We start from the raw sequence: 24,491 nt of genomic DNA on the forward strand, positions 1-24,491 counted from the left end.
TGATGTTTGGAAACTTTGGATTACCAAAGCGAAAAGCATGCGATTGACACGCCAGAAATACGGCTTCCTGGCCTGCGCTTGTATATTTCATAGAAGTCATTACATGGGTTCTACAATTGTACTCTGGTGCAGAGGGATATATGGGTCACCAAATGTTGACTTTTTCGAGGCGCAAAACAAAAATACCATCTGAGTTTTATAATGGTCTATTGTTTTATCATAAATACCGTGTAGGCTAACCATCAAGGGTTGGCATATATATTTCTATTGCATCTGGGGTCACACAATAAATAAGTCTGTGAGCCACTGATTTGGTACAAATTCCTCACAGTATAACTTCAAAAACTTTTCGCTGTAGTTTATTTCATATGGAAAGGAGAGAACGTCAGAAGTAATTTCCATGTTCAGTAATAAAAGGGTTAACGTGTTGCTGAGGAAGGACCCAACGTCGCAAAGTGTTGTTTTCAGCTGAAAGAATTGGTTGACGTTTCAATTTTGATCCCCTGCCACTTGTCACAACTGTGTATAACGAACAGCAATATATAAAAACGGCAATATTTAGTAAGGTATAGCTACAAGTAACCTTGCCTGTGTTAATTCAAAAACACCACGGACAAATAAAGCGATAAAACGTGGGCACATTGAAGAACAAGTTTTAAATTAAGCACATGCGCACACACAATATAAAAGCGTTTGCGGAACAATAATGTGGTGGATTGCACGATAGTTGAACAGGCAAAAAGTACGATTTTCGTCACACAAGCACGTTGCAAAATTTCCCAAGCTCTATTCAATAGCAAATCCCCTTTAGGCTTCCATAAAATAAGCAACAGATCCAATAGAAGAGCAGACAAGAAAAAAACTAGTTTTTCCTTTAAACGCCACGCACAAGACTCACACCCATACAAGGAGTCAACGCTATTTTCTCATTCAACAAAAAGTATTGGAAAACTACAAATTCAGGAAATAATCGTCGTCGGCGTAACCTTCCTCATCGCGTCCATACTCATCCTCATAATCTTCCAATTGAGCAGTTGTTCTACGGTGAATTCGTTCAGCGTCCGCATTTCCGTTCAATATAGCCGCTATTTTCGGACTTACAGGATTCCAAAATGACGGAAACGAAAACGGATCCGGCTCTATAAAATGAAATGAGTTTATTTTACCGCCAGAAGCAATCGAAAATAGAGAAAAATGCTGATTTAACTTCATATTAATGGGATGGGCCAACTTGGAACCACAAGTAATTGTCGAGAAGCTTGGAAGTAACAAAAAACTTATGTAACCAATTTTATCAATAGGGAGGGGGGAAATATTTCGAACTATGTAAATATGCAGTCATCTGCCGGTACAGTTTCAATTCAAAATAATCGAATCTATACCTAGAGAAAAAAAAGCACAAATAAGACAAAAAAATTTTATTTTGTCAAAAACCTCGAGGACTTTAAAGAATTAACATTACTGCTAGAAAGTCGAAAGGTTTGCAGTTTCGTAATGACAAGAAATAGTTGATTAACCGTTTGGTTTGTTGCTATGGCAACAACACGACATTGCATTTTCGGGAGCTACCGCGTATTTAGCGATCCTGCCTTGCCAAGCAACCGCATGAAACTCTTATGTTACCTTTATACCTGTAGTATATTACATTAAGCAATACGCACCATTTCCGTATATACTGTAGTCTTCGGTCCCACTCGGTTCCACCAATGAAGCTGGAGTTTCGTCATCAACTTCTTCCGTCTCTACGTAATCATTTCCGCCATACTCTGACGTCACGTTGTCGGAGTGACCGTTCAGATATGCGTTGGGCAGTGTGTATTGGGACAGGATCGCAGTCTGGTTGATCAACTGGATGCGTTGTGCGTTCTCGTCTACAGCCTCGTTTGTTTCGCGAGCAATCTGCAGGATTTTTGCCAATGTCAATGTCGATTGAAGGTCAAAAAGAGTACAAATTTAAAACAACAGGACATAGGTAGGACACTGGATTTTCGGTAAACTATAATTGTCAACGCGGACAGACAACTTGTGCCGCATTTTTGAAACTTTCGACGTTTACAGGAACACAGACAATTAAATATAATTTCTACTAGGCGATAAGGAAAATGAGACCGCGATTCGTGTCCAGGATGACAAGGGTTCGAATCCCGGTGTGGCAAACCATTGTTGAAATTTGTTGCCACTATTTTCATGTAGATTTAATACTGCACGTATTCTAACCTAGCCCAGAAGCCTTTACTTTATATTGGGTTATAAAATACCTCGTTCAATATTTCAATGTTGTTTGTGAAGTAGTCAATGTGGTTACTGATGTTCATGTCCATTACTTTCATGTCGTTGTGGTATTTCTCCAACGTACGTCCGGATGTATCGAATGCAAGCTATCCGAAAAAATAATAATGTCAGGCTTTTCAACTTTGTCATCACAAGCCTTTGCACGTCAATACAGTATCTTGCAAGTTTTCTTGCAAATTTCACATATCTATCATAACTTACTACAGCCTTTATTCAGCTGGGCTTTAATGCTTTGGCTGTGACGCGATTTATAGTAACTTATGATCGCGAAACTGAAATTGTTACATGCTTGTTTGTTAGTAAGCTGTGTCGGTAGGACGTGGGACGCAGTGAGAACACAGTCATGATTTGAAACCTTACCATGAATTTGATTTTTCAGATTTCGCACCGACTTAAGGACAAAGTTGCTATGATGCCAGTGAATCTTTTTTGGTGATTGGGTACTCTTTATTTGGTACGTTAAGCAATGATTTTGGTAATAATCTCTTTAGGTGATTTTGGTAAATTAGGGTTAACTTGCCTGGAAGTCGGATAGGAGCTCGACGAGGTTGTCAACACTTCCAGACAGAGAATCGTTGACTTCAATCAACGCGAGTTCCAGAGTCGACAAGGAGGAAACCAAGCTTGCAAGCACCTGCACACTCTGTACAAGAGAACCAAGATCCAAATTAAACGGTATAAGGCATCATTGCTAACAATGGTACGGTTAAGGTGCTGACAAAATTTACGCTTTTATTAATTACTAAATGGAGAAATAATGTCGGGAATTTAACTTTATCGTGGAAAAATAATTAGTTCAATTCCTTATGTTGAATTCAAGCGGAAAATGTAAAGCAACAGTTGTAGTATAGCTGATTGATTCTGGGAATCATTTCTCCATTCTCTTGCAATCGCTGTGGCGATTTTCACTTTTCTATGGTTTATACCATAAGTCCGGGTCCACACTCACGCTTTAAGCCGGCGTATCTTTGTTTGTTTCAATGTCTCGAGCATACGCCCGCACGCCCGCGTATAATGAAACAAACAAAGAATCCGCCGGCGCAAAGCGTGAGTGTGGAGCCGGCCTAAACATGGAAAAGTTTATTTATAATTTAATTATACGTGGAATAAATGTTTCCATGTTTGGAACAAAAGTAATATACAGAGGTTCAGCAAAGAGATCACAACGTGGCACAAGAAATTACAAAACGAGGGAAAAAACTTTTCTCACAGTGAAGCTTTCCGTGTCGTTGAGCATCCCGATAAGTTGAGAATTATGCTGAACTCGACCCACAAGTTGTTGGGTCATGTTGTTCGTGATCCCTGTCTCTGCTTCCAGCGCCACAATTCGAGAATGCGCATTGCTAAGGTTGGATTCTATAAGGTAATGCACTTTTGTTGTAAATTGGTTTTGGAGCTGATAGAAAAAAAAAATGACAAAATGCAACAACCCAAAAAACTGTTTATATGAGAGAAAACGTAAGTCGTTTGTCTTTCTGTTTCTATTTCTGATATATATATTTCATCTACAATTCGACATCGTTAGTATCATTAATACCCATGATTCTATTTGACTAAGGTTTTTTCCTTATGTCACTAGTTCAAAAATCAGACACCAAGTATTTGTTGAACATAAGACTGTCGGGAAATTCCTATACATGTTTTAAGAGTTCTAAACCAAAATTTGGTCGCAATTATCCCCAAAAGGCCAGTCGTGCTGCAGTAGATTGGATTGAGCATTTTAATTGCCAGCCTCCAAGCCAGTTTAACAATATCATACTAATATATTTTCAAGACAGCGTATGACCTTACCAAGGGCATGGACTTTACTTTCGACCATGGGATCAACGGTGGGTTTACTCAGGCCTCGACTCAATCTCGCCTCCAGCAAACTAACTTGTCCCTCCATCCCATTTGTTCGGTCTCCCAACTCCGCTATTCTATCACGGCAAAATATATAGGAGTGTGAATACGGAAACGGAACTTCAAAATAACATACAAGCAAGTGGAGACAATAATACGATTTCTGTGGGCTGAATACAGATGGCCACTGTTTTGACCTATAAGGTCTCATCAGTGCAGCTGGTGTGACTCTTAAAAGACTTTTCCGACCAAACGTCCGGGCAAAGACTGACCATAAAATCACCGTCATCCATTGGGCACCAAACTATAGGCGCAACCTACGAAAATAACTGACCGAATGGTCGGCAAGAGTCACATAAAGCTGCACCAATGAGACCTAGGTCAAAACAGCGGTTATCTGGATGTAGCTCACATAAATTCAAAATAATAGTCTAAATGGAAAGGAGAATCATAATGTAAAGGGAATTGCCTCGAATCATGATCCCATTGTTTGGTTTGGAGAGCTTCAATTGTCTTTCTGTCCTCGGCGGCCACCGAAACTATCAGTGTGGTGCTCGCTGAAAGGGCGTGATCCAACGAGCTTACGCGACGACCGAAACCTTCCGCTGTCGAATTTAAGTGAGAGATCGCAACATCGTGCAGATCAACCTGAGTGTAGAAGTGGTTTCGTAGGCAGTGGTAATAAGTATAAGCAAAAGAGCCAATAATGTATTTTAGCGAGCTGCAAACACTGCTTTGAATTAATAAGAGTACTGAGTCTTGAGGGATTGGAAGATTTTCAAATACATCAATTCACATTTCTACCATTCATTACTTTAAAGGACAACAAAACGCATTCATTTGCATGGACAACGACGAAGTTTCATTGACTCACATTATGCTGTAACTTATATCGATCATAGTTAACACCAGAAGTTAACAGGTGAAATATTTATGTTATTATTGACCATATGCGGTTGAAGGATTTTAGGAGGAATATATTCTGCCGCCAATCAGTTCAAGTATTTGAAGCTGCATTTAAACTTAGCCGTGACACAGTTTGTTACATTCTGTGTTTGTGGTGTGTGTTTGTATGAAACGACGAAATGAGGTAAAACTTCGCCATTAGTGCTTACTGTTGACAAGAGGTAATCTAAGTCACGGCGGCTCGGCCCCTGGTCGCTCATCATTGCCTCGATTGCGATCTGTTGGAGTGAGAACGACGACAGAAGATTTGCCGAGGCTTCGGTGACGTTGCTCAACCGTCGTGTGAAGGTCGTTCCAAGGTCGGCCACGTCCGTGGTGAGTCCGGATATGCGGGAGTTTTGCTCCTGGAAGGCGTTCCGGATGTCGGTTAGTTGTTCAATGGAGAGCTGGATTTGCGCTTGGTGAGATTCCTCGAGTGAGCTCAGAGTCTGACCCTAAATGTGTAGAAACATAACGCGCATTATTGATAGTGTAGTGCACGCATTGGATGAATGACATAAAGTGCACTTGCCAGGCCTGTAATGTTCTCTTGCACCTCTGCAACATTGGCACGCAAGACTTCGGAAATAACGCGATTTTCGGATGAGATCCGATCGAGATCGGAAACGCGTCGGGCAACATCGGAAACGTTTCGGTCGAGATCGGAGATTGATCCTAAAGCGCCGGCTATCAAGTCCGTTTTGGTTTCCAGCACGGCCGCCTGGCGATAAAATGCAAGCAACGTAAATGCGGTTTCAAGTGCGGTAAAAATGCGGAGATATCACCTCATTCATCATGCGGACGAGATTTCTTTGCGTTTCGGCCGACCAGATCTCTAGCGCCTCCAGCGTCCCGTTTCGAATGACGTCATTGTCGTCGACAATGTTCAACCTCTGTATAATTTCGTTGATCGATTCCCAAACGCTCAACGCATTTTCGTTGAATTCCTGTGAATATTTTAAAACATATGGATATTTTAGGCAGCAGGACCTCCTTAGTGACAAAAGAATTGAGATGTTTAGATAAAATTGGGAGAATGTTTCAATATTAATAAATATTTCTGCATAAGCAATAGATACAGAAGTGATGAGACGTATTAATAGTGACCATGCCTGTCGCTCTCTATTAAATATTTCTGTCTACTTCGTCAACAAAAGGTTTTGCTCAGGCTACGTAACTTTTATCACTAAGAAACATCGGCGCGATATGACGAATAATCCACGGTAACATCAGCGAGATCGGTGATGACGCAAAACCCTGCTAACAGAACCTTTAGAATGACGATCCTCCTTCTCGTCAAATTGTTTCTTAGTTTTCCAAATAAAGTATGCTGTATATATGTTACATATACTTATGTGTTAATATTAGCTAAAAAAATCCACCATCTAAGCTTTCTACAGATCGCTAATTTTAACATATAAGCATATCGATACGGAGTGCGATCGACAACCTGCCAGAGGGCCTTTGGTTTAAATAGATTGAGTTTTTTTTTTCATTTGTAATTACATATTGCGAACAAATTGAACGGGTGTAAAAACAGAATCTCACCTCCTGTAGAGAAGTTGCCATGTCTGCAAGACTCGACACCAGAGTCCGATCGCTTTCCATCCACGTCATGAGGTTCGCGCTTCGCGTAGATTGTTCGGTAAGTCGCGCGCTGATGTTATTGAGGGATTCGACGATTTCGTAATTCAAACGGTCGAATTCGTGCAGGGATCGGTCGTGGCTGGAAAACAGCAATAGGTTGAGAAATTTCAAGGTCAGAACCAAACCAAAAACGTCCTTGACTTGTTGATAAATTCAGAACAGACGTGTGACCACCAAATGCCATCTTTGCGCTCACGACATTGTATATCATTTGAGAGAAATATTCCGGACACACATTAATTTTTTTGTGCAATATTCCGGACACATACACAATTATTTAATCTTCAACCGAAAAGTTGCCACACTTATTTGGAGAAATTTAAGCTATAGGTGACATATACACTAATTATTGACACGTGCCAACAGGTTACAATTCATACATACAGGTGAGAAACGGTGAAAAGTAAGTGACAGTGCAAATTTGTACGAAGCGCTGTGCAAACAGAAAATGAACGCAAGGGACGTGAGAGCGTGCCAAGTTCGACCGTGCGATGATAACATCTCAAGTCGCGAAAGTAGCGAGGAAATGCCGGGAGACCACTGAATTTCACAGTTAAAGAAGTCTGTTTCAACACAATTTCAAAAGATTTAAAGCACAAAAACAATTTCGAGACATTTTCAAGGACACACATATTTTTTTACCTCTTCTGTCCTCTGCATTCTTTTTAAAGACATGCAAAATTGTCATTAAATATGTTGCAGTGCTTGAAAAAAAAACATATCAGCTGGTCCACAAATGTTTGTACATTATCATAACTTGCAATTAATCCTGTACACTTTGGCATGGAGTGGACGTGTTTGCGCGTTTGAAATTTCGCAGGACACATTCCACACTTATTGCTGCAGACTTATTGTCCCTTACTTCCTGTCTGCAGTTGTACCACCGAGTTGGAAAAAGCGTGGGAATTTCCCACAGAACGAACAAGAAAACCAATCATGCAAGGAATTACAGAAAAATATTGGGAATAAAATCTCTGTCGAATTATGCTTTCGACAAGAAAAATTATACAAAATTTAATGCGCATTTTTTCAAATAACTATGCAGTTTTCGCACAATTGCCAACGTGAGTAAGCACTAACAAAAGTGCTGCATTATCCGACAGTCACTTAGCTAAGTTGATTTGCCGCAAATTTATTTAATTGCAGCATATTTATTGCTAGTATTAAGCCAGCTGTGACTAACAGGTGCAAAATGCAAATCCACAATCTAGTTAATGCAAATAGCAGAAGAGCGCGACGCTGTTGGACGCGTGCCAAGTCCCGAGCAAACACAGCGGGCTGGGAAAGTTTGAGGGAAACACTGGCGCACGCCCCGGGAAGGCGCTAGCGGATTCGGAAGTCAACGTAACAATCGGTCATTATGGCGTAATTGCCAAAGACGCAAACTTGAACTAGATGAGGTAACTGAAAATACGTCTCTGTCTAACGAAGTTGCAATCTGCATAATTTTCACTTTTTTGAAATTTTTGTTTTTTAGACTGTTTTACCATTTAAAAATTTTTTAAATTTATATCAACAAATTATTTCCCAAATATTAACTCTTCCATAAACACAAAACTACCTGCAAGCAAATGTTTACAACAGGCGGTCGACAAACCCAAATAAAAACATGAAGGGACGTACGTATATGCAAAACATTTTAAACTGAAAACAATCCAAACTCGGATGCTGAACGACAGCAAAAAAACACCACCAAGCCAGCACTCCACAGGCTTATTGTCCTGGGGTCATTGCCACATTTTCTCTGCAACGTTTAAGGTTTAATCCCGATGGAATTACATTCTGATGAATGAGCAAATATACATTCAAGTTCTCGTCCCACAAAACAAAACAAAACTTAATGTTTAGTGTGGCCTTGCAACTTTACTTTTTGACAACTGATGAAATGCCTGTATGTTCACAAAATGCATTTCTTTTGACACAAGTTTAGACAATTTAGATATAATATGTAAATCTTACAATATATCGTATATGCATTATATCGTATATCAATTAATTGACTTCCAATAAAGAATTATACAACGTGGTTTTACGGTTACTTTTAGTGCCTGGTTAGTACCAACGTCATACACGATATGACATCTCCTGGTGACCTTGCAGACGTATTGTTAGTGCGCAATTACCCCGCTTCCTGTTCGCATTTATAGTCCAAAATTTGTAACGATCATGGAAACGGAAATGATCTAAATACGAATTTTAATTGACAGAAAATTCAAGGTTCAGAGCTTCGTTAAGGCTCGATTAAAAAAATTGAGATACATTTGAAAAAGAAGACCAGGTTAATAACAAACAAGCAAGGGTTTCCACATTAACGGCTTTGAAAAACTTTCAAATGGAATATATTCACATTCGGTTCCAACAAAAAATATTCCTAACAAAATTCAAAAACGTTCGCGATATTCCAGTTACAGAATTGTCCTGGTAATTTTCATGGGTTCACAACAACATGTTTATTGACACCACGTAGTTGGAAAGTTGCAAGGTGCAAGTTCCAAAGCAAATTTGACCAGGCGTTCGGCAAACACAGGGCGCGCACGTCGCCGCTGGACGCGTGCCAAACCACGATCGCGACGTTCCACGACCTGGGAAAAGTGGGGAAGGAGATAATCGACGTCGCGCGCCGCGGGAAGGCGACAATGGAATCGGAAACGAACGTAACAATAGGTCATTACGACGTAATTACGAGCGCAGTGAACTTGGGAAAAAAGTTTCTGGTTTAAATACCCTCGCCCTGGCTGGAAGTTCATCAATTCAGCATTCAATCATCTATCTTCCAAGTAAGCAAAGCTATCAGAGAAAACGATGCATTCTATTCTTGCCGACCGTCCGTATGCTGCCTATGATCCAAGGGCCAGTTTGGCGCCTCACACCGGGTACCTCGGGCATCAGGGCACGTTGGAGAACCAGCATTTCGCTTTTGCCGCCCCACAGCCAACGTCGTACTACTCGGGGTACGGGGTATTCCCCCAATTACCCCAACAGCTGCACCCCAGCTCAGGAAACATTTATCATCGGGAACCACAAAAACCGACCAACTGCCTTCAAGAACCTGTCGCCTGCAAGTGGAAATCTCCGGACCAGAACATTTGCGGTATCGTCTTCCACGACCTCAATGACCTTGTGGGCCACGTGACCCACGACCACGTGGGCGGCATTGAGCAAACCGACCATACTTGCTATTGGGAAGGATGTTCCCGAACCGGCAAATCGTTTAAGGCCAAGTACAAGTTGGTGAACCACCTTCGCGTCCACACCGGCGAGAAACCTTTCGTCTGCAACTTCCCTGGATGCGGGAAAATGTTCGGAAGAAGCGAAAACCTCAAGATCCACCTTCGAGTTCACACAGGTGAGAATGGTGGAATGCTCATGTGTATCTACATTGTGGTGAATGGTTTGAACTGAATATGTTTCGCAGAACATGTTTTTAAATGTTATGTTCTGTTTCAGGAGAGAAACCATTTCCTTGCAAGTTTCCTGGCTGCGACAGAAGATTTGCAAACAGCTCGGATCGCAAGAAGCACAGCTACATGCACAACACCGAAAAACTCTACGTCTGCAAGGTAAATTGTGATTCTTCAACCCCAGTGTGTCGTTTTGACGAACTTTGTAAAGAGTCCGAAACAATTACACGAACTACATTTTTCATATGCTTTAAACGATTATTTCCTCATTGCAGTACGAAGGATGCGACAGAAGCTACACTCACCCAAGCTCACTGCGCAAACACATCAAGATGCATGAAGCCAACGGTGACGTCATGATTGCGTCACCGTCTTCTTCATCAAACGCGTCAATCGAAGCCCTCTCACCCATTCCAAGCCCACAAACCGGCAACGAAGCTGTAACCGTCAAGTCGTCCAGCCCCAAAAATGATGACGTCAATCCATCTTTCCCGACGTCATCACCCATAAAAGAAATCGGCCACTGGGATCAGCAGAGAGGGGACTTGTACATGCCATACAACCACCGCCAACAACACCCACATCAATACCAGCAGCCCATGGCTACTTTTCAACCATCTTTCAACCAGTTTTCCGCAGACAGTTGGTCCAACCCCAGTTTCGTTTTGGGAAATGGTTTCGGGCATTGACCTTCAACACAGTTCTTTGACCCCAGCTTGTGCCTATAACTCTCGTTTTCCGATACAATCATATATAATTTGTGAATACCTTGACAGTTTTTTTGCAGTTTTCCCTCGCATTTTTTACGATTATTTTGTGGCTTGTTCTAATAAACAGCAAAATTAAAGATTTCGTTTTCGAAGAAATTTTCATCAAAGCAGAATAAAACTTATAATCTAATTGAAATTTTTTTGTTTTCGATTTGTATGAGTCACTTTAAAAGATTTTTGATTTGAATATTAATAGTTTTGTGGCCAATAGTTTATTGTCTAGAAAAGAAAATATTGCCCGAACCAGGAATTTATGTTTCGCACCGTGTAAAAAATTAAATGTCATTCCTCTGCTTGCACGAGGACGTACAGAAAGTATAATAAGACAATTAAACGTTCTTAATCGTTCAATCAAACAATACGACAGACGCTTAATCTCATAGTGACGGAACAATGCATTTACGAAACCGGGGAAACGCAGGTGAACGTCAGGGAATTCGGATGCAGTCGATAATGACGTAACAATGAAGTAATTAAAAGCTGGAAATAGCTCGATGTGAGGCCTTTGTTTGCACAATTACTTTGGCTTGTGCGACAATATGAATTGACAATTGTCTGTGGCGTATTGAATATACGCGTAGTTTTTTTGTTTTGCCACACGGAGGTACTAAATAGACAGGTTTTGTTTAATGCTGTTGGCGCTATATTATACACAAGAAAGCGTTTGCTTGAGAACTTTTCTAAATACACACATGTTGGAATACTAATTTTTGAAACAGTCCATTTGCTTTCGCTATATCAATTCGTAAACCACCACTCAATCAGAATTCCATACATGAGTTATAGATAGACATAAATATATTAATTCTGTATACAGAAAAAAATGATTAGATTACCTTCTGGATAGCCAATGTTAAATACACTTGTTCAAGACACGAAATTATTTTTTATTTTCTTTCTTGTGTGAAACCAAGTTGCAACTTTTGGTACCACCGAAGGCGAGAAGGAAAATAAAAGAAGTAAATATTGGAGCACCATGGCTGAGAAAAATTAACCAAAGCCCGTAGAACAGAACAGGAAAAATACAACTAAAGTTTAAAAAGCAATGGAATAAATAACATCAAATTTTGTTTAAACACCTTCAAGTACTGCAGTTTAAAATATTGCTTGCAGAATAATTTCACACCAACTTGCGAAAAAAGATTGTTTCCAAATAATTGGATTCCATAAATTAATTTGATTCCGACGCAGCTGCGAAATCGCGTGTTTTTTCCCAACAATCCAGCAGTGGAACCCGAACATCGGCGCGAAAATTCGACGATTCCCGTCGCTCGAGGAGCGAAAGTCAAGTTTGTCGATTGACCGCGTCCTGGCGCGTGTCCGTTCGGTCAACAATCGTCGTAGTGACGTAACAATGGTCGCGTGTCGCGAACGATAAGCGTCCGGCGCGCGAGGAAGCGACGGAAGTCAGGTAATGGCAGTTATTACGGTAATGACATTGGGGCTGGGAAGCGGATGAAATGAATTTACGTCGAACAAAAGGCGTCTGGATCAACTTGTGGGAATTTCATAAACGCGACGTTGATGCGACTGAAATAAGAAACCTCCAGATTTCCGATCATGGCCTTGGTTAAACACGTGGCGTTAATAGGTGATATTTTTCATACATAATTTAAACGAAAATTATGGGGTAAACTGTATGTTTGTGGAGTCTAGAAACCAGCGATGAACGCACAGAATTATCGTCTTTGTTTCCCACACGACCGTTTTTTTGGACACGTCGTTCAAACAATCAAAATATTACAAAAAACTCCTAATTTTTAAACCAATTTGTATCCCATAAACGGTAAGCGCAAAAGTTCCTGCTGACCCAAGAAACGAAACGAAGAAATTTTGACAAGAAACGATTCGAAAAATTCATAAACTTCGTGAAACGACAACTTGTTTTGACCGCAAAATTCGCACGAGAATTGAAACTCGCAAAAACTCGCATGGAAAGTGCAAATAAACAACACGGTCAAGTGCAAACACGAGCAGCAGTGTGCTGGCCAACACCTCTCACCAACCCGCTACGCGCGCGCCAAGTCGCGTGCCGAGCTGGGGGTAATTAGTGAACAATGCAAACAGCGTTAGGCGCGTAGCGGGTTTGCGGAAGGGCGTAATTGGAGGTGAATGTTAAGAAGAAGGGAAGAGGAGACAGTGGGACGCGGGTATATAACGGTGAACAGCATGGTGTGAAGTCATCAGCTGTGGCTCTTAGTGGGCAGTCACAGCTTCCAGCCTATGTACGTTCATAGGAACGTTCAGTTTCATTTTGATTTTGTTCCGTCGTAATTCCGTTTAGAATTTTCAATGTTTATTTTTTTTCTCTCGGCACGAATTTACAAAAACATTTTTTCCAACATCTTCAATACTTTTCAACAGGCGCACCGCTAAACTAATTTTTCTATTTTGCAGATAACGTTGATCTTTATTACAAAGCAACTATCAAATCACTATGATGCAATCTTCAGTTGTTGCTGACCGTCCGTACGCTGCGTACGACCCACGAGCTACTTTCCCTGCTGCTCACGGGGCGTTTTTCCCGCAGCAAACAACTTACGAACCATCAGTGGTATTTCCCAGCCATCCGGCTATGTCTTACTACTCCGGCTACGGAATGTTGCCACAAATGGCCCAGAACTTGCCCCAAGCACCACAGGGGGGTTATTACACTCCACAGCAAATGCATACGGAAGGGCAAAGCACGGTTCTGCAAGAGCCAGTCGCCTGCAAGTGGAAAACAGCCAACCAGAACGGTGGTCATGTTTGCGGCATCGTCTTCCACGACCTTAATGACCTTGTGAACCACGTGACCCGAGACCACGTAGGCGGCATCGAACAGAGCGACCACTCCTGTTACTGGGATGGTTGTTCTCGCAATGGCTCAGCTTTTAAAGCCAAGTACAAGTTGGTGAACCACCTTCGCGTCCACACCGGCGAGAAACCTTTCGTCTGCAACTTCCCTGGATGCGGAAAAATGTTCGGCAGAAGCGAAAATCTCAAGATCCATAAGAGAACGCACACAGGTAAGGATCGCTTTTCCCCCCTGCTCATTAAAACGACGTGGTTGCTTTCTATGGAACATTAAGTTGTGACGTGCTTGAAAAAATCTAATTTCTCGTTTGTTTCAGGAGAGAAACCATTTCCTTGTAAGTTTCCTGGCTGCAACAGAAGATTTGCAAACAGCTCGGACCGCAAGAAGCACAGCTACATGCACAACACCGAAAAACTCTACGCTTGCAATGTAAGTATTTGAACCGTCTTTTGTTTAAGATCTAAACTGTTTTCAATTCTTTTAATTTTCCCGCCAAGCTAAAATATTCACAAACAATTCATTCTTGTTTATGTTCTCACAGTACGAAGGTTGCGACCGCACCTATTCCCATCCCAGTTCCCTACGCAAGCACATCAAAATGCACGAAAGTAACGGTGACGTCATCAGCACCAACAGCGATACGTCACCGTCTACGTCACCAAGCTCATCATGCGGCTCCCCTGACAACGTCCTGACATCTCTACCCCATCCCGCACACCAAGTAAACGAAAGTGCGTCGTCACCAATCATGGCGTCACCACCGATTATGGCGTCGTCGCCGATTATGACGTCATCGCCAACGTCAATCGCTCCCAAGAATGGGTGGCAGGATATTAATGGCTATGCAGCATATTCCAGTGAACAAAACGAGAATTCAACCCCGAACACGATGAACCAAATGTTTCCATATCAATCAGTGCAACCGCAATACGTGGAACCTTACTTTAATTTCTCATCTGCTGTGTCGGGATTCAATGAATATCGTTAACTCTGCCAGCGAGCGTTAATTTTTGTCCTTTTTGTGTTTATCTACATATTTATGACAATACAGCGAAGCACGAAAAGTTGGTGGTTGTGGTTGATGGCTCACTATTAGAAACAATAAACAACATAGAGACAATAATACAACAACAGTCGTATAACTGTATAGTGTTTGTGCTGATTTGCAGCGAATTTGGAAACGCTTTACAGGGTGTAACTTGTGAACTTTTAAATAATAGCAGCTATTGATAAATTATAAATTAGAAACTTGATCGCACAAGCATTGAATGCCCGCATACAAGAATCCATTGGAATGAACGTGTGACTCCAAAGTCAAACAGAAACATACCTCCGCAAGTGCATGTCCAAGGTTCCGATCCGTCTCGTGTTCTCCTCCGCAACCACCTCCGCTGACGTCACCGACGCTCTTATTCTGGCTGTGTCTTGGTTGAGGCGGGAGATGGAGGCGGTGTGGCTGTCGATGGATTCCATCAAGCCGCGTTGATTAATTTGAACCGATGCCATGGTAACGCCCTGGAGAGTGGTGAAACTTGGGTGAATCCAAACTTGACTTTATACAACATGCGTTTATGTAAAAATGGAATAGCGTGCAGTTATGTTGGGATAATGTCGCTTATAGAACAAAAACATCACGAGTATGGCCTACGAGAGGCCCCAAAACACCAACTTTGTAAATGTAAGGCCCCACGAACACCAACGTTGCCAATGTAGGGCCCCACGAAAAGGAAAAGAACACGAATGTTTGTCTAAAAATCTAGGGATTTGTATCTTAAAGGCCAGGTTCCAGACAAAGCTTATTATCTCAAAAAGAAAAACGTGCAATGGCATATTATTTCTCTCAAGGGCACGGGACATAATTTAGTTTGGGTTTCATACAGGGAAGGTAATTTTATTCATTTGAGCACATTTAGAAAGGAGAAACAGGTTTAGGCAACGGCGGACTTTTTTTTCAAGGACGTGGACAATGATATCACAAAATATCACAACATTCGCGGTAATTAACATCCCTATTCTTGAACACAGGCGCCTTTGGCAGTCTTAAAACTCTCCGAAACACATTTTTTCGTGTAGCCAATCAGACCATTACCTGGTTAATTCTGTCGCTTAGCACACGTTGTATGATGTCTGTGAAGTTTCTCATGATGAACCGCAAACCTCTCACTTCACGCAGATGTCTTTCGATCTGCGTCGAGATCGCATCGTCTATGTGTTCCTTTCCCTCTGTCAGTGATTCGTTCAACTGCACCACAACATTACGCACTGTGTCCAGCGCCTCGCCCTGTTCGTTGATGACGTTGTACACCTGCGGGTGACGTCATGATCACAGATTGTTTGGAACTAACCATAGAGATTTAACTGGCATGGAAACCAATGTATATAAAATAAGAATACGGAGTATGTATATAACACGTAGCTTTGCATCTTTAAACTGGTTTAAAATACAATGTAAACGGCTAATTAATTTATCTGGAACTTAAAAGCTCACACTATCGGACAATGTTGTTATATTTCGGTGCAGTTTGCGGTGTTCTGTTAAAGCTCTCGTGTTAAGCTCGATCGTATCCCGGAGATTCGAATCCGCTCGATGAAGATCCGATATCCAATCTAAGGTAAAGTTTTTTTTCTTTAAGCATTAAATACAAAGGAGTCATCAATGCAATTTCAAAACAATGCAACATTTTGCGCAAAAATCGTTAACTCTTCATTACTTTCTGCTTGATGAAGTTCATCGGACCAAACAAGGATTTCTGCTCTCAGGGTGGCATTGAGACTCTCTACCGCCATTAAGCGGGCGTCCTGTGATTGGTGATGTTGTCGAGCCGTAGCCTGAAAGTCTGTTAACTAAAAGCACAACAAAACGAAACACATTTAAATTTTAATTCCACGAATTTCTTGATACGATCCTAACCTGTGACGTCACGCGCCCTATCTTACGGTTGAGTTCATTTCGTGTGTGATGATGCGTGTCCCTCATTTCGTCGTGGTCGGTTCTCAACATTTTTATTGCGCCACGAGTGGAATTCCGGTTGCTTGCGTAAGCTGCGATATAATTTCTTGTTGCAGAAAGAAATGATACGACTACACAGCTTATCCAGCAAACACGTTAATGATTTGGTCACCTATGTTGAATGTTTGTCTATAACGCGAGACACAAAAATGAGTGAGTAGAACGGCCAATGAAGGCATACAAACCTGTTCTGTCGCTTTCCAGCGCTTGAGATAAGATCCCAAGTCTCATCTTGTTCCCGACAATCTGTTGTCCGTATTCTCTTAGGCTGGAATCAACCGCATTTAGTCTGGAAAGAGGTTAGATATGAGTAATAAAGTCTGCGATTACGTCATGTCGTATCTGGTTTTTCTAGGCCTCAATTTATAAAAATAAAAAAAAATGCGTGCCAAATACTTTTGGCGTATTATCTTAAATATAAATTCCAAAGCTAAGAATTTGCAGATTATCATGTCACTAATGCTGACGTTTCAAACATTCAATAAACTATGTTCATCACCATCAGTGCGACTAAAAAAAAGTTATTCAAATTCTGTGTCAGTGTCAATTTAATGAAACCCACAGACATATATTTCCTTTTCCTTAAGCAGACGAGTGTTTTATGCCCAACCAGAACCGTCATATGCTGACTTACTGATTAAAAAAAAAACTTTTCCATGGAACAAGTGCAATCATTACATTCAAACCTGCCGTTGGTGATGATATGCATTTCCCTGTTCTCAGCAATTTCCATTTCCAGCGTTCCGAGTCGATTGTCTATTACCAGTACCGTGGATCTCGTATTGCCGATGTTCCGTTGTAATCGACCAGCTCGCCGTTGAAGGTGAATCAGTGTGTCTTTGTGATCAGTGGCGTTCTTCTCCAACACCGAAGTCCTGTTTCAAACCGAAGTAAAGGAGTTTTGTTACGAGAACATTCTGCGCCACCTGACGATTACTCTGCGACATTGGTCGGCAACCCATTCCCAGGAGTGTTCGGTTTACAAATTATATCACGATGTGAATTTTTGTGCGTAGAATTAAACCTAAAAGTGCTGTAAAATTAAATCACTATGTTTTTAGTGTTTAACTTAGATTAAACCCTCGCACCCCCAAAAACTCAGCTTCAAAGATTGTTTCGCAATTTCTGTAAACTTTTTAAATAGTTACCTCAACTTTAAGAGACCTATTTGATTTTGAAGATGTTCATCCAAGGCAGTGATCTCCTCAACACGATCGAGAAACAGTTCGGATATACTCATGTTCACAGATAGAAGAATACCATTAAGTCTGTTAGTCAACGAGGTTTGGCCTTCTTGAAACTTTCCCTATGAACAACCAGATACAGACTCACACCAAATTATTTTAGTTTTGCGCTTACGACTGCAACCTAAATTAACAATACATGCTCTCTTTGAAGTGGGCACCGATAAAACCTGGAGGTTATAAAGTCAAGACAACAGTTGAAAGCGATTTCCTCACGGAGAATCACACGCTGACAATACGATCGCAAGCACAAGTAAAATTAACCTGACAATGTCATTATTCTGTGCAAAATGAACAGAAATAAGTCGCAGTTCGACCAGGATTGGACTTAAACTCTCTGGCAACAAGAGTAAACCACAAAACACCGAAGAAAACAGCTCCAAACTCCCACCTGATCATCAGCAACTCTGTTTAACTTGTTGTTAATCTCCACAAATGCTGCCTCGTTGTTGAGAAGATAACTTGTGATGGTTTGGGAAAGCAACTCCTGGTCTGACGTCACCTTTTCGTACGATGACGTCAGATCGCCAAGGTTGCGAACCAGTGACTGAAAGCGTGACGCTACGATGCGACGTAAAGAGCTCAAGTCTGACGTCACGGTGTGACGTAACGACATCGATGCGTTGTTGATTCGAAAATTGTGATCGTCAATATTTTCTTGCAAACGCTTTGAAAGAATTCGTTTTAAATTGTGGTTTTTAATTGAATTTAATAGGAGGCCCAAGCGCATGCATGTGAATTCAACAATCGTTGTTGTTTTGAAACTTGCTGTTAACAAAGTTGGATTAAAATTAAAATATCGTGTTTTGTCATTTTTCGTCACATAAAATGTAATTTAGCTAGTTCAGTGCCCTCGTAACCTCAAGTAATATACGCTCTTGACTCTCTGTACCATAAAGATATCGGTGAACTAAAATTAAGAATTTAAAAACCTAATATTCATACTGTAAGTCTCTCCCATAGCCTTCCCTCGGCTTGATTTAACCTCGCTACGTAGGAATTGAGCGTAGCGTATCTGTTGGACTGACGCGATACAGCCGATCTTAGTTGGTGGTAGGAACTGTTCAGGAAGATGACTGACTCGTAGATGGAATCACGCTGACCTGGGATTCCATTGCTTAAATGTAAAAAAATGTAAAATGAACGCTTTGTATTGTTACGGACAGGTTTATTAACATTTTTATGCTACTTGAACCCTTGTGCGTATATGGTCGCTAGTTTACTGGAGCTACAGTTATTATCATTTCTGATTAATTAGTTATTATCATGTATGTTAACATTCTTTTGTCATTAACAAGCTGTTTTTGTTTACACTTATTTGTGGGCATCGTCAGCGTTAAATAGAAAAAGAACTACTAAAGCAATCGACCATGAGTAGTGCATTGCATGTAAACTGGTTACAACATAACATATATGAATACAAAGAGTAGTTCAACTGATTTAAAAAGGTTTGGTCGTCTAAGCCAGTGCTGCCCTACTTGTGGGTTGCGAAGCATTTCTAAATGTTACAGTTTTCTATTAGATCACGAAATTATTGCACTATCATTACGTAACATTTATGCAACAATTGTTTTTTATTCGTTTGGTCATATCTCATTGTGAGTCGCACAATAAAACTTGCATTAAAAGTGGGTCGCGAACTGAAAAAGGTTGGGAAGCACTGGTCTAAGCAATCATACCTAGTACGACAAGCTTAATTTATGTCAACCAACCGCATGCTTTCTTCTAAATTCCGGATATTCCCTTCAACCGAATCAACTCTGTTTTCTACAGCGTTGGTGCGAGCAAAACAATCTTGTCTCGTTGAGCCAGCAAGTGTCCTTACGTCAGTCATGATATTGTTAAGTCTGTCAAATTAAAGCTTTTTTTTTAATATACGGCGCGGTCAATATTAGGAATATTTTGTTTAAATATGTTATTAAAATATTTGTTTTTGAATGTTTATTATTAGGATGACTCTAAAAGAACTGAACTGATATTTAAAATGTATGCAATGACGAAAAACATAAACGAATCTTGAATCTTAAATCTTAACATTTTTTTGTGACAATGTGATTACAGGACCAAATTAAACCAAAGGTCGTTTTTTGTGATAAAATTTAATTTGCTGATCAATATTTTGGTAAAAAAAATTATTTTGGTAAAAATTTTGAACATTGAAACCAAATTTTGTGGCTAACTGTGTTTCATTGACCGCAGTTGTGGTCACGTGATCTCTGAGCTCCTGTTGAAGATTTTCGACGTCGAATCGAGTCGACACCAGTTGTTGGATTTGCTTGGCGACGAATTCGGTCGTGGCTTGGAGGTTGTTCGTGTTGTCGGTCACCGAAGCCTGCAGTCGAGCCAACTCGGCCGCGTCCAACTGGCGAAGTTCATCAACTCGGGTTTGTAAATGATGGAAGAGGGTTGAATTGATGGCCGATGCGTGGCTCCGAATGCTTTCTGCAAAAAGAGCGTTGATGTTTAGGAGTAAGACAGAACTATGATTATCTTAAGTAAATGTCGTTTTTAACAAAGCGTTGTTTTGTTTAACTTTCAAATAACGTTTTGGACGAAACACCCTAGCAAGATGAAGATATAAACAAACATTACAATAATTTGAGAAAAAGGTCGCACAAGAAATTGAATCAATTATTTTTAGTCATATTTTACCGTGGATGTTTCGGTTCATGCGACTCGCCGATCTCTGGTGGTTAATGATTGTTTGCTGCAGACGTTTGATGACCAACCGCTGCATATCCATTTTGTGGGTCATCTCGTCAACTTTCCTGTTGTTCACCCTCACAGCTAACGCACTTTCATCAGCTCTGTTTCGAGCCTTTGAAAAAAACAAACAATAAACTGCACAGTGATTTTCGACATTTTAAAATTGTTTTTTCTTATATATTTTTTCAAGGTATATATTTTGAAGAGTATATTTGTTTTTCCAACGGAAAGAATCAAATGTACACAAAAAGTAACGCATAACGTGTTTAAATACTGGATGACATTTCCCAAGTGAATAGGTTTTCAAAAACTAAGTTTCTCACAAATATTTTGGAAACACTGCCGGCGTGAAATTCTCACAAGACCGCCTTTGAGTTTTAATTTCACCACTCGGAAACGGTAAAAACAACTATCGGTGACGCTATTCTTGGCCGGTAAAATTCCCAACAATCCTCAATCACATTTGTTACCTCGTGTATGCGTTCGCTCATCATGTCTGTTTTGCTGGAGAGAACAGCCACCGTTTCACAACACGTTCCTGCTTCATCCAGGATCCTCTGCAAGCCATCTATCTTCACATTTTGTGCCGCCACCACGTCCTTGACTCGTTTCAGTTCGGCTGCTTCACGAGCCGAAGACACGTCAAAAACCACATTCTTCGATCCGCTGTTTGGTGACTGGTTTGGAAAAAAATGATTATATGTATACATGTTTACGTTTTTTTTTTGTATGTTTAAATTAATACAAAACCAATTTAAATAAAGTTTCTCAAAAGAGGAAAAATTAAAAGTCAATGCCAAAGACGAAAGCTTTTCTACATGTAGTTAGATTGGCTTGAGTAAAACGCTAGGATTTACCAAGAACGCATTTCGTGTTGAAAACTAGTTTATCTATTGCTCTGCAGGCTATAGGTAATGAAAATTAGAAATATTGCAGAAAAACACCTGCCTTACTGAACCTGTTTTTATGTGCAGTAAAATGTTATGTAATTTACAACATTAAACAAAGTATATGCTGTCAGCAAAGTCGTCTGAAAGTCACACCAGCTGTCTGCAGCTTACACAAAATATATGCTGTTCAGACGCCCCAGAAACGCTACCACATGCAAACACTACGTTTACCCTTGCGGCAACTGCTGAAGAGTTCGTGCAAATAGTTTGGAGAAAACGAATCGATGCATCCTGGCGCTGATTCTTGGTGATGATCCTCATCAGATGATGCTGGAGGCTCGTGATGTCGATTGAACTCTTCCTCAGCATCACGTCGTGGGAGTCGAGTCTCGCTGCTTGGTTTCTCACCTCGTCCATCACATCGATAGGATGGCCTCCTAATTAGCAGCAGAAGGTAGAAACGTTTATCTTTTTTAAGAAGCTTTAACATTACATAATATAAAGGCGATTTTGAGTACAAAAATGGCGAAAACTTTTGCACTGTCCAAGAGGACCGGATTAAAGTCAATGGCGAATCTAAAAATTTTGCAAATATTATATTGCTGTTGCTACCAGGTATATTGTGTTTGAATTAATCTGTTCTTCTGGCACGCTTGAAGATTATACTTTTGTTCACCGACGTCGGCTCATCAAAGTAAAAATTTTGCTACTATCGTAAGTTGAAAGAAAGTATATAGGATCGCGATACAAATGTTATCCTTACTTTTGGAGCACTCTCAATTCATTTCCTTCAAACGAATAAGAAAATACTCAATTGGGTAAAAAGGATCTCTGGCTCATTACATACAATTTAACCACCGAAATCTACGTTTTATTACACATAAAAATCCATGTGGAACTGTCACTGGATGTTGAGGTAAACGAACAAAGAAAATACCTCTCAAGTTTTGTTGCCTCACCGACGAAACGTCGAGCTGCGGACGGAGCAAGGACTGAAGACTTGGAACAACTTCAAGAAAACTTGAACTTACTTCTCAATTAAACTTGTATAATAATTAAGTACAGCTATGTCAAACCGTTTAATTCGTTCGATGAGGTAACGCGTTCCACAGCAACCTGCATATCGTTCAGATCTCGCTGAAGCTGTGATACAGAACCCTGGATTGTGTCGATTTGGTCTCGGGTCTCTCGGTCTCTCTGTTGTCTGGCTGAGGCGTGATTATGCTCTGCGGACATTTTGAGCTTTTGTTGAAACTTTTTGAGCAATCAAAATTAATTCAGTCAATAAATGCAATCCATTTTGATAGGCCTTTGTATTTGTTTGCATACACGTATCGCAACAAAAATAATCTACAAATGTAAGTGCAATTGAAAGTTAATGTGATACACTAATTAGGGATATTAGTGGTACGGTTTCATGTACTCAAACTGCCTGTGAATGTAAGTTTCGTTTTGCAGACCGTCTATTTTAATGACAAGGTTATTTTTCGGCGGATATTTTAATAGTCGAGAAACATGTGTTTCAAGATTTAACCGGGGTTAAATTGAAAAATTAAAAAAAAAAATTAAAAAAAAAAATATATTTTAACCTGAAATTCGTCTGCTGGTTCCACTCAACGCAGCTTCAATTCTTTCCAGTCTCAGTTCGGTCGTTGATTTCCAGTTAGAAAGGGTTTGTACGTTCTGACTGAGTGTGTCTATTGTGGTTGCAAGATGCTGCATGGTTCGTTGCACGTAACGGACGGGATCCGACTGAAATTGCTGGGCCTGTCCGTTGAACAGCTGGACAAAATGAAAAGATTAAGCCACAGGTTCGGAAACCGTTAAAAGAGAAGTCTAACAGGGAACAGGCTACCGCTGCACATAATGGTATTGGCCAACTCAGTCGAATAAAGCAACTAGACCCAAAAAATATACACTTAAACTTATATTTAAAACTACTGTGGTTTGATTGGGTAAAAAAAAACTAGTTTCCATGAAATTGTTTGAACAAACCGGGTTGTTGTTGTTGGATGGTGGGGTCCATCTTGGTCGCCTCACCAACTTCGTAAGCTCGCTTTTAAGTTTGTTCTAAACACAAGGTAAGTTTGACTGCCAAAAAAATTCCAGTCCAAAAACTCAATACTGCTTCAAATAATGGCCATCCTACATAATCGTTAAGCGTTTATGGCAGAAGAACTCTGTCCAATAGTTAAATTTGAATTTTTAATGAATTGTCAATTTACCTCTGTTTGCAATTGGGCGTCCGTCAAACGTCTTCTACTGCGTTCACTATCATAAGAACGGTGTGAATACTTCCGACCCCTTAACATCCTTTGTCTACGAATGAACACGTGACTCGGATTCTATGTGAGCAAAGATAAATTTTAAGAATGTAAACATCTTCTTTGACCAGAGTTCCACAAGGGGATTTTCGGAAAGCTACAAATACCGAAAGGAAGTTCTCCTCGTAATAAGTACTAAATTTAAAGTTATCGTTGCATAGCTTAGGTCAATAGCTTGGGTCTTAGGAATCTTGCAAATAAATTTATAGAATTATATCACCCTCCGGAAATAAATGAATTTATTTCAGACGTTTCAGCAGATACTTAAGCTCGTTCGTTTGTTATTAAAGTTAGAACATTTCAGAATTCCGTTAAATGTGTGTCCCAATTTTTCTGCGTGGTCAAAATGAAATGATCAAAATCACGAAATACCCGTCCAAGTGGCTCGAGAAAGTTAAAGTTCATACAATGCAGCTACAGTTGGTTTATGGTTTGCGATAGCTTAACCCAAGTATTTCTTGGCAGAAACAAGCATGTGAACAGCGTGAACAGATTCGTTTGGAGACACAATTGTGACACTTCCATTTGACAATGACCTTGTCAGGCGAGACAGGCATCAAAATGATTCAATCAAATATACATTCACTAGTTTACGCTCGGCTACCAACAATCTTGTTTTTTCG

The 24,491-nt window shown here is 40.4% G+C and overlaps 3 protein-coding genes across 3 annotated transcripts; 2 read left to right on the forward strand and 1 right to left on the reverse strand.

The window, feature by feature from the left end:
* Window positions 1-507: 507 nt before the first annotated feature.
* LOC145894865 (uncharacterized) lies at window positions 508-21,943 on the reverse strand. The gene is made up of 26 exons (XM_082983530.1): window positions 21,776-21,943; window positions 21,125-21,331; window positions 20,601-20,766; window positions 20,129-20,390; window positions 19,661-19,795; window positions 18,894-19,065; window positions 18,324-18,615; window positions 17,853-17,994; window positions 17,391-17,579; window positions 16,890-16,993; window positions 16,606-16,736; window positions 16,406-16,538; window positions 16,183-16,301; window positions 15,784-15,999; window positions 15,025-15,209; window positions 6,628-6,805; window positions 5,865-6,026; window positions 5,612-5,800; window positions 5,250-5,534; window positions 4,604-4,782; window positions 4,084-4,211; window positions 3,503-3,648; window positions 2,813-2,935; window positions 2,259-2,378; window positions 1,662-1,899; window positions 508-1,139 (listed from the first exon to the last, which is right to left on the reverse strand). The coding sequence occupies exons 1-26, from the start codon at window positions 21,911-21,913 to the stop codon at window positions 952-954; spliced, it is 4,527 nt and encodes a 1,508-aa protein (XP_082839656.1). The 5' UTR covers window positions 21,914-21,943; the 3' UTR covers window positions 508-951.
* LOC145894530 (uncharacterized) lies at window positions 9,529-10,816 on the forward strand. Its single transcript, XM_082983145.1, has 3 exons — window positions 9,529-10,072; window positions 10,174-10,286; window positions 10,403-10,816. The coding sequence occupies exons 1-3, from the start codon at window positions 9,529-9,531 to the stop codon at window positions 10,814-10,816; spliced, it is 1,071 nt and encodes a 356-aa protein (XP_082839271.1).
* On the forward strand, window positions 13,335-14,682 carry LOC145894532 (uncharacterized). Its single transcript, XM_082983148.1, has 3 exons — window positions 13,335-13,905; window positions 14,011-14,123; window positions 14,236-14,682. Exons 1-3 carry the CDS (start codon window positions 13,335-13,337, stop codon window positions 14,680-14,682), a joined length of 1,131 nt encoding a protein of 376 aa, XP_082839274.1.
* Window positions 21,944-24,491: the final 2,548 nt, after the last annotated feature.

The sequence above is a fragment of the Ascidia mentula genome, chromosome 3, assembly GCF_947561715.1.
Source record: "Ascidia mentula chromosome 3, kaAscMent1.1, whole genome shotgun sequence".
Lineage (NCBI taxonomy): Eukaryota > Metazoa > Chordata > Ascidiacea > Phlebobranchia > Ascidiidae > Ascidia > Ascidia mentula.

What these genes read in the sequence shown, in the direction of transcription:
- LOC145894530 (XM_082983145.1), top strand. Translation starts at nt 9,529, where the DNA reads ATGCATTCTATTCTTGCCGACCGTCCGTATGCTGCCTATGATCCAAGG. An exon ending in CCACCTTCGAGTTCACACAG is followed by an intron (nt 10,073 to 10,173) that starts GTGAGAATGGTG and finishes GTTCTGTTTCAG; the next exon opens with GAGAGAAACCATTTCCTTGC. An exon ending in AAAAACTCTACGTCTGCAAG is followed by an intron (nt 10,287 to 10,402) that starts GTAAATTGTGAT and finishes TCCTCATTGCAG; the next exon opens with TACGAAGGATGCGACAGAAG.
- LOC145894532 (XM_082983148.1), top strand. Translation starts at nt 13,335, where the DNA reads ATGATGCAATCTTCAGTTGTTGCTGACCGTCCGTACGCTGCGTACGAC. An exon ending in CCATAAGAGAACGCACACAG is followed by an intron (nt 13,906 to 14,010) that starts GTAAGGATCGCT and finishes CGTTTGTTTCAG; the next exon opens with GAGAGAAACCATTTCCTTGT. An exon ending in AAAAACTCTACGCTTGCAAT is followed by an intron (nt 14,124 to 14,235) that starts GTAAGTATTTGA and finishes ATGTTCTCACAG; the next exon opens with TACGAAGGTTGCGACCGCAC.
- LOC145894865 (XM_082983530.1), bottom strand. Translation starts at nt 21,913, where the DNA reads ATGCTGAGGAAGAGTTCAATCGACATCACGAGCCTCCAGCATCATCTG. An exon ending in TAAGCGACAGAATTAACCAG is followed by an intron (nt 15,210 to 15,783) that starts GTAATGGTCTGA and finishes ACCACTCTCCAG; the next exon opens with GGCGTTACCATGGCATCGGT. An exon ending in TTGGACATGCACTTGCGGAG is followed by an intron (nt 6,806 to 15,024) that starts GTATGTTTCTGT and finishes GCTGTTTTCCAG; the next exon opens with CCACGACCGATCCCTGCACG.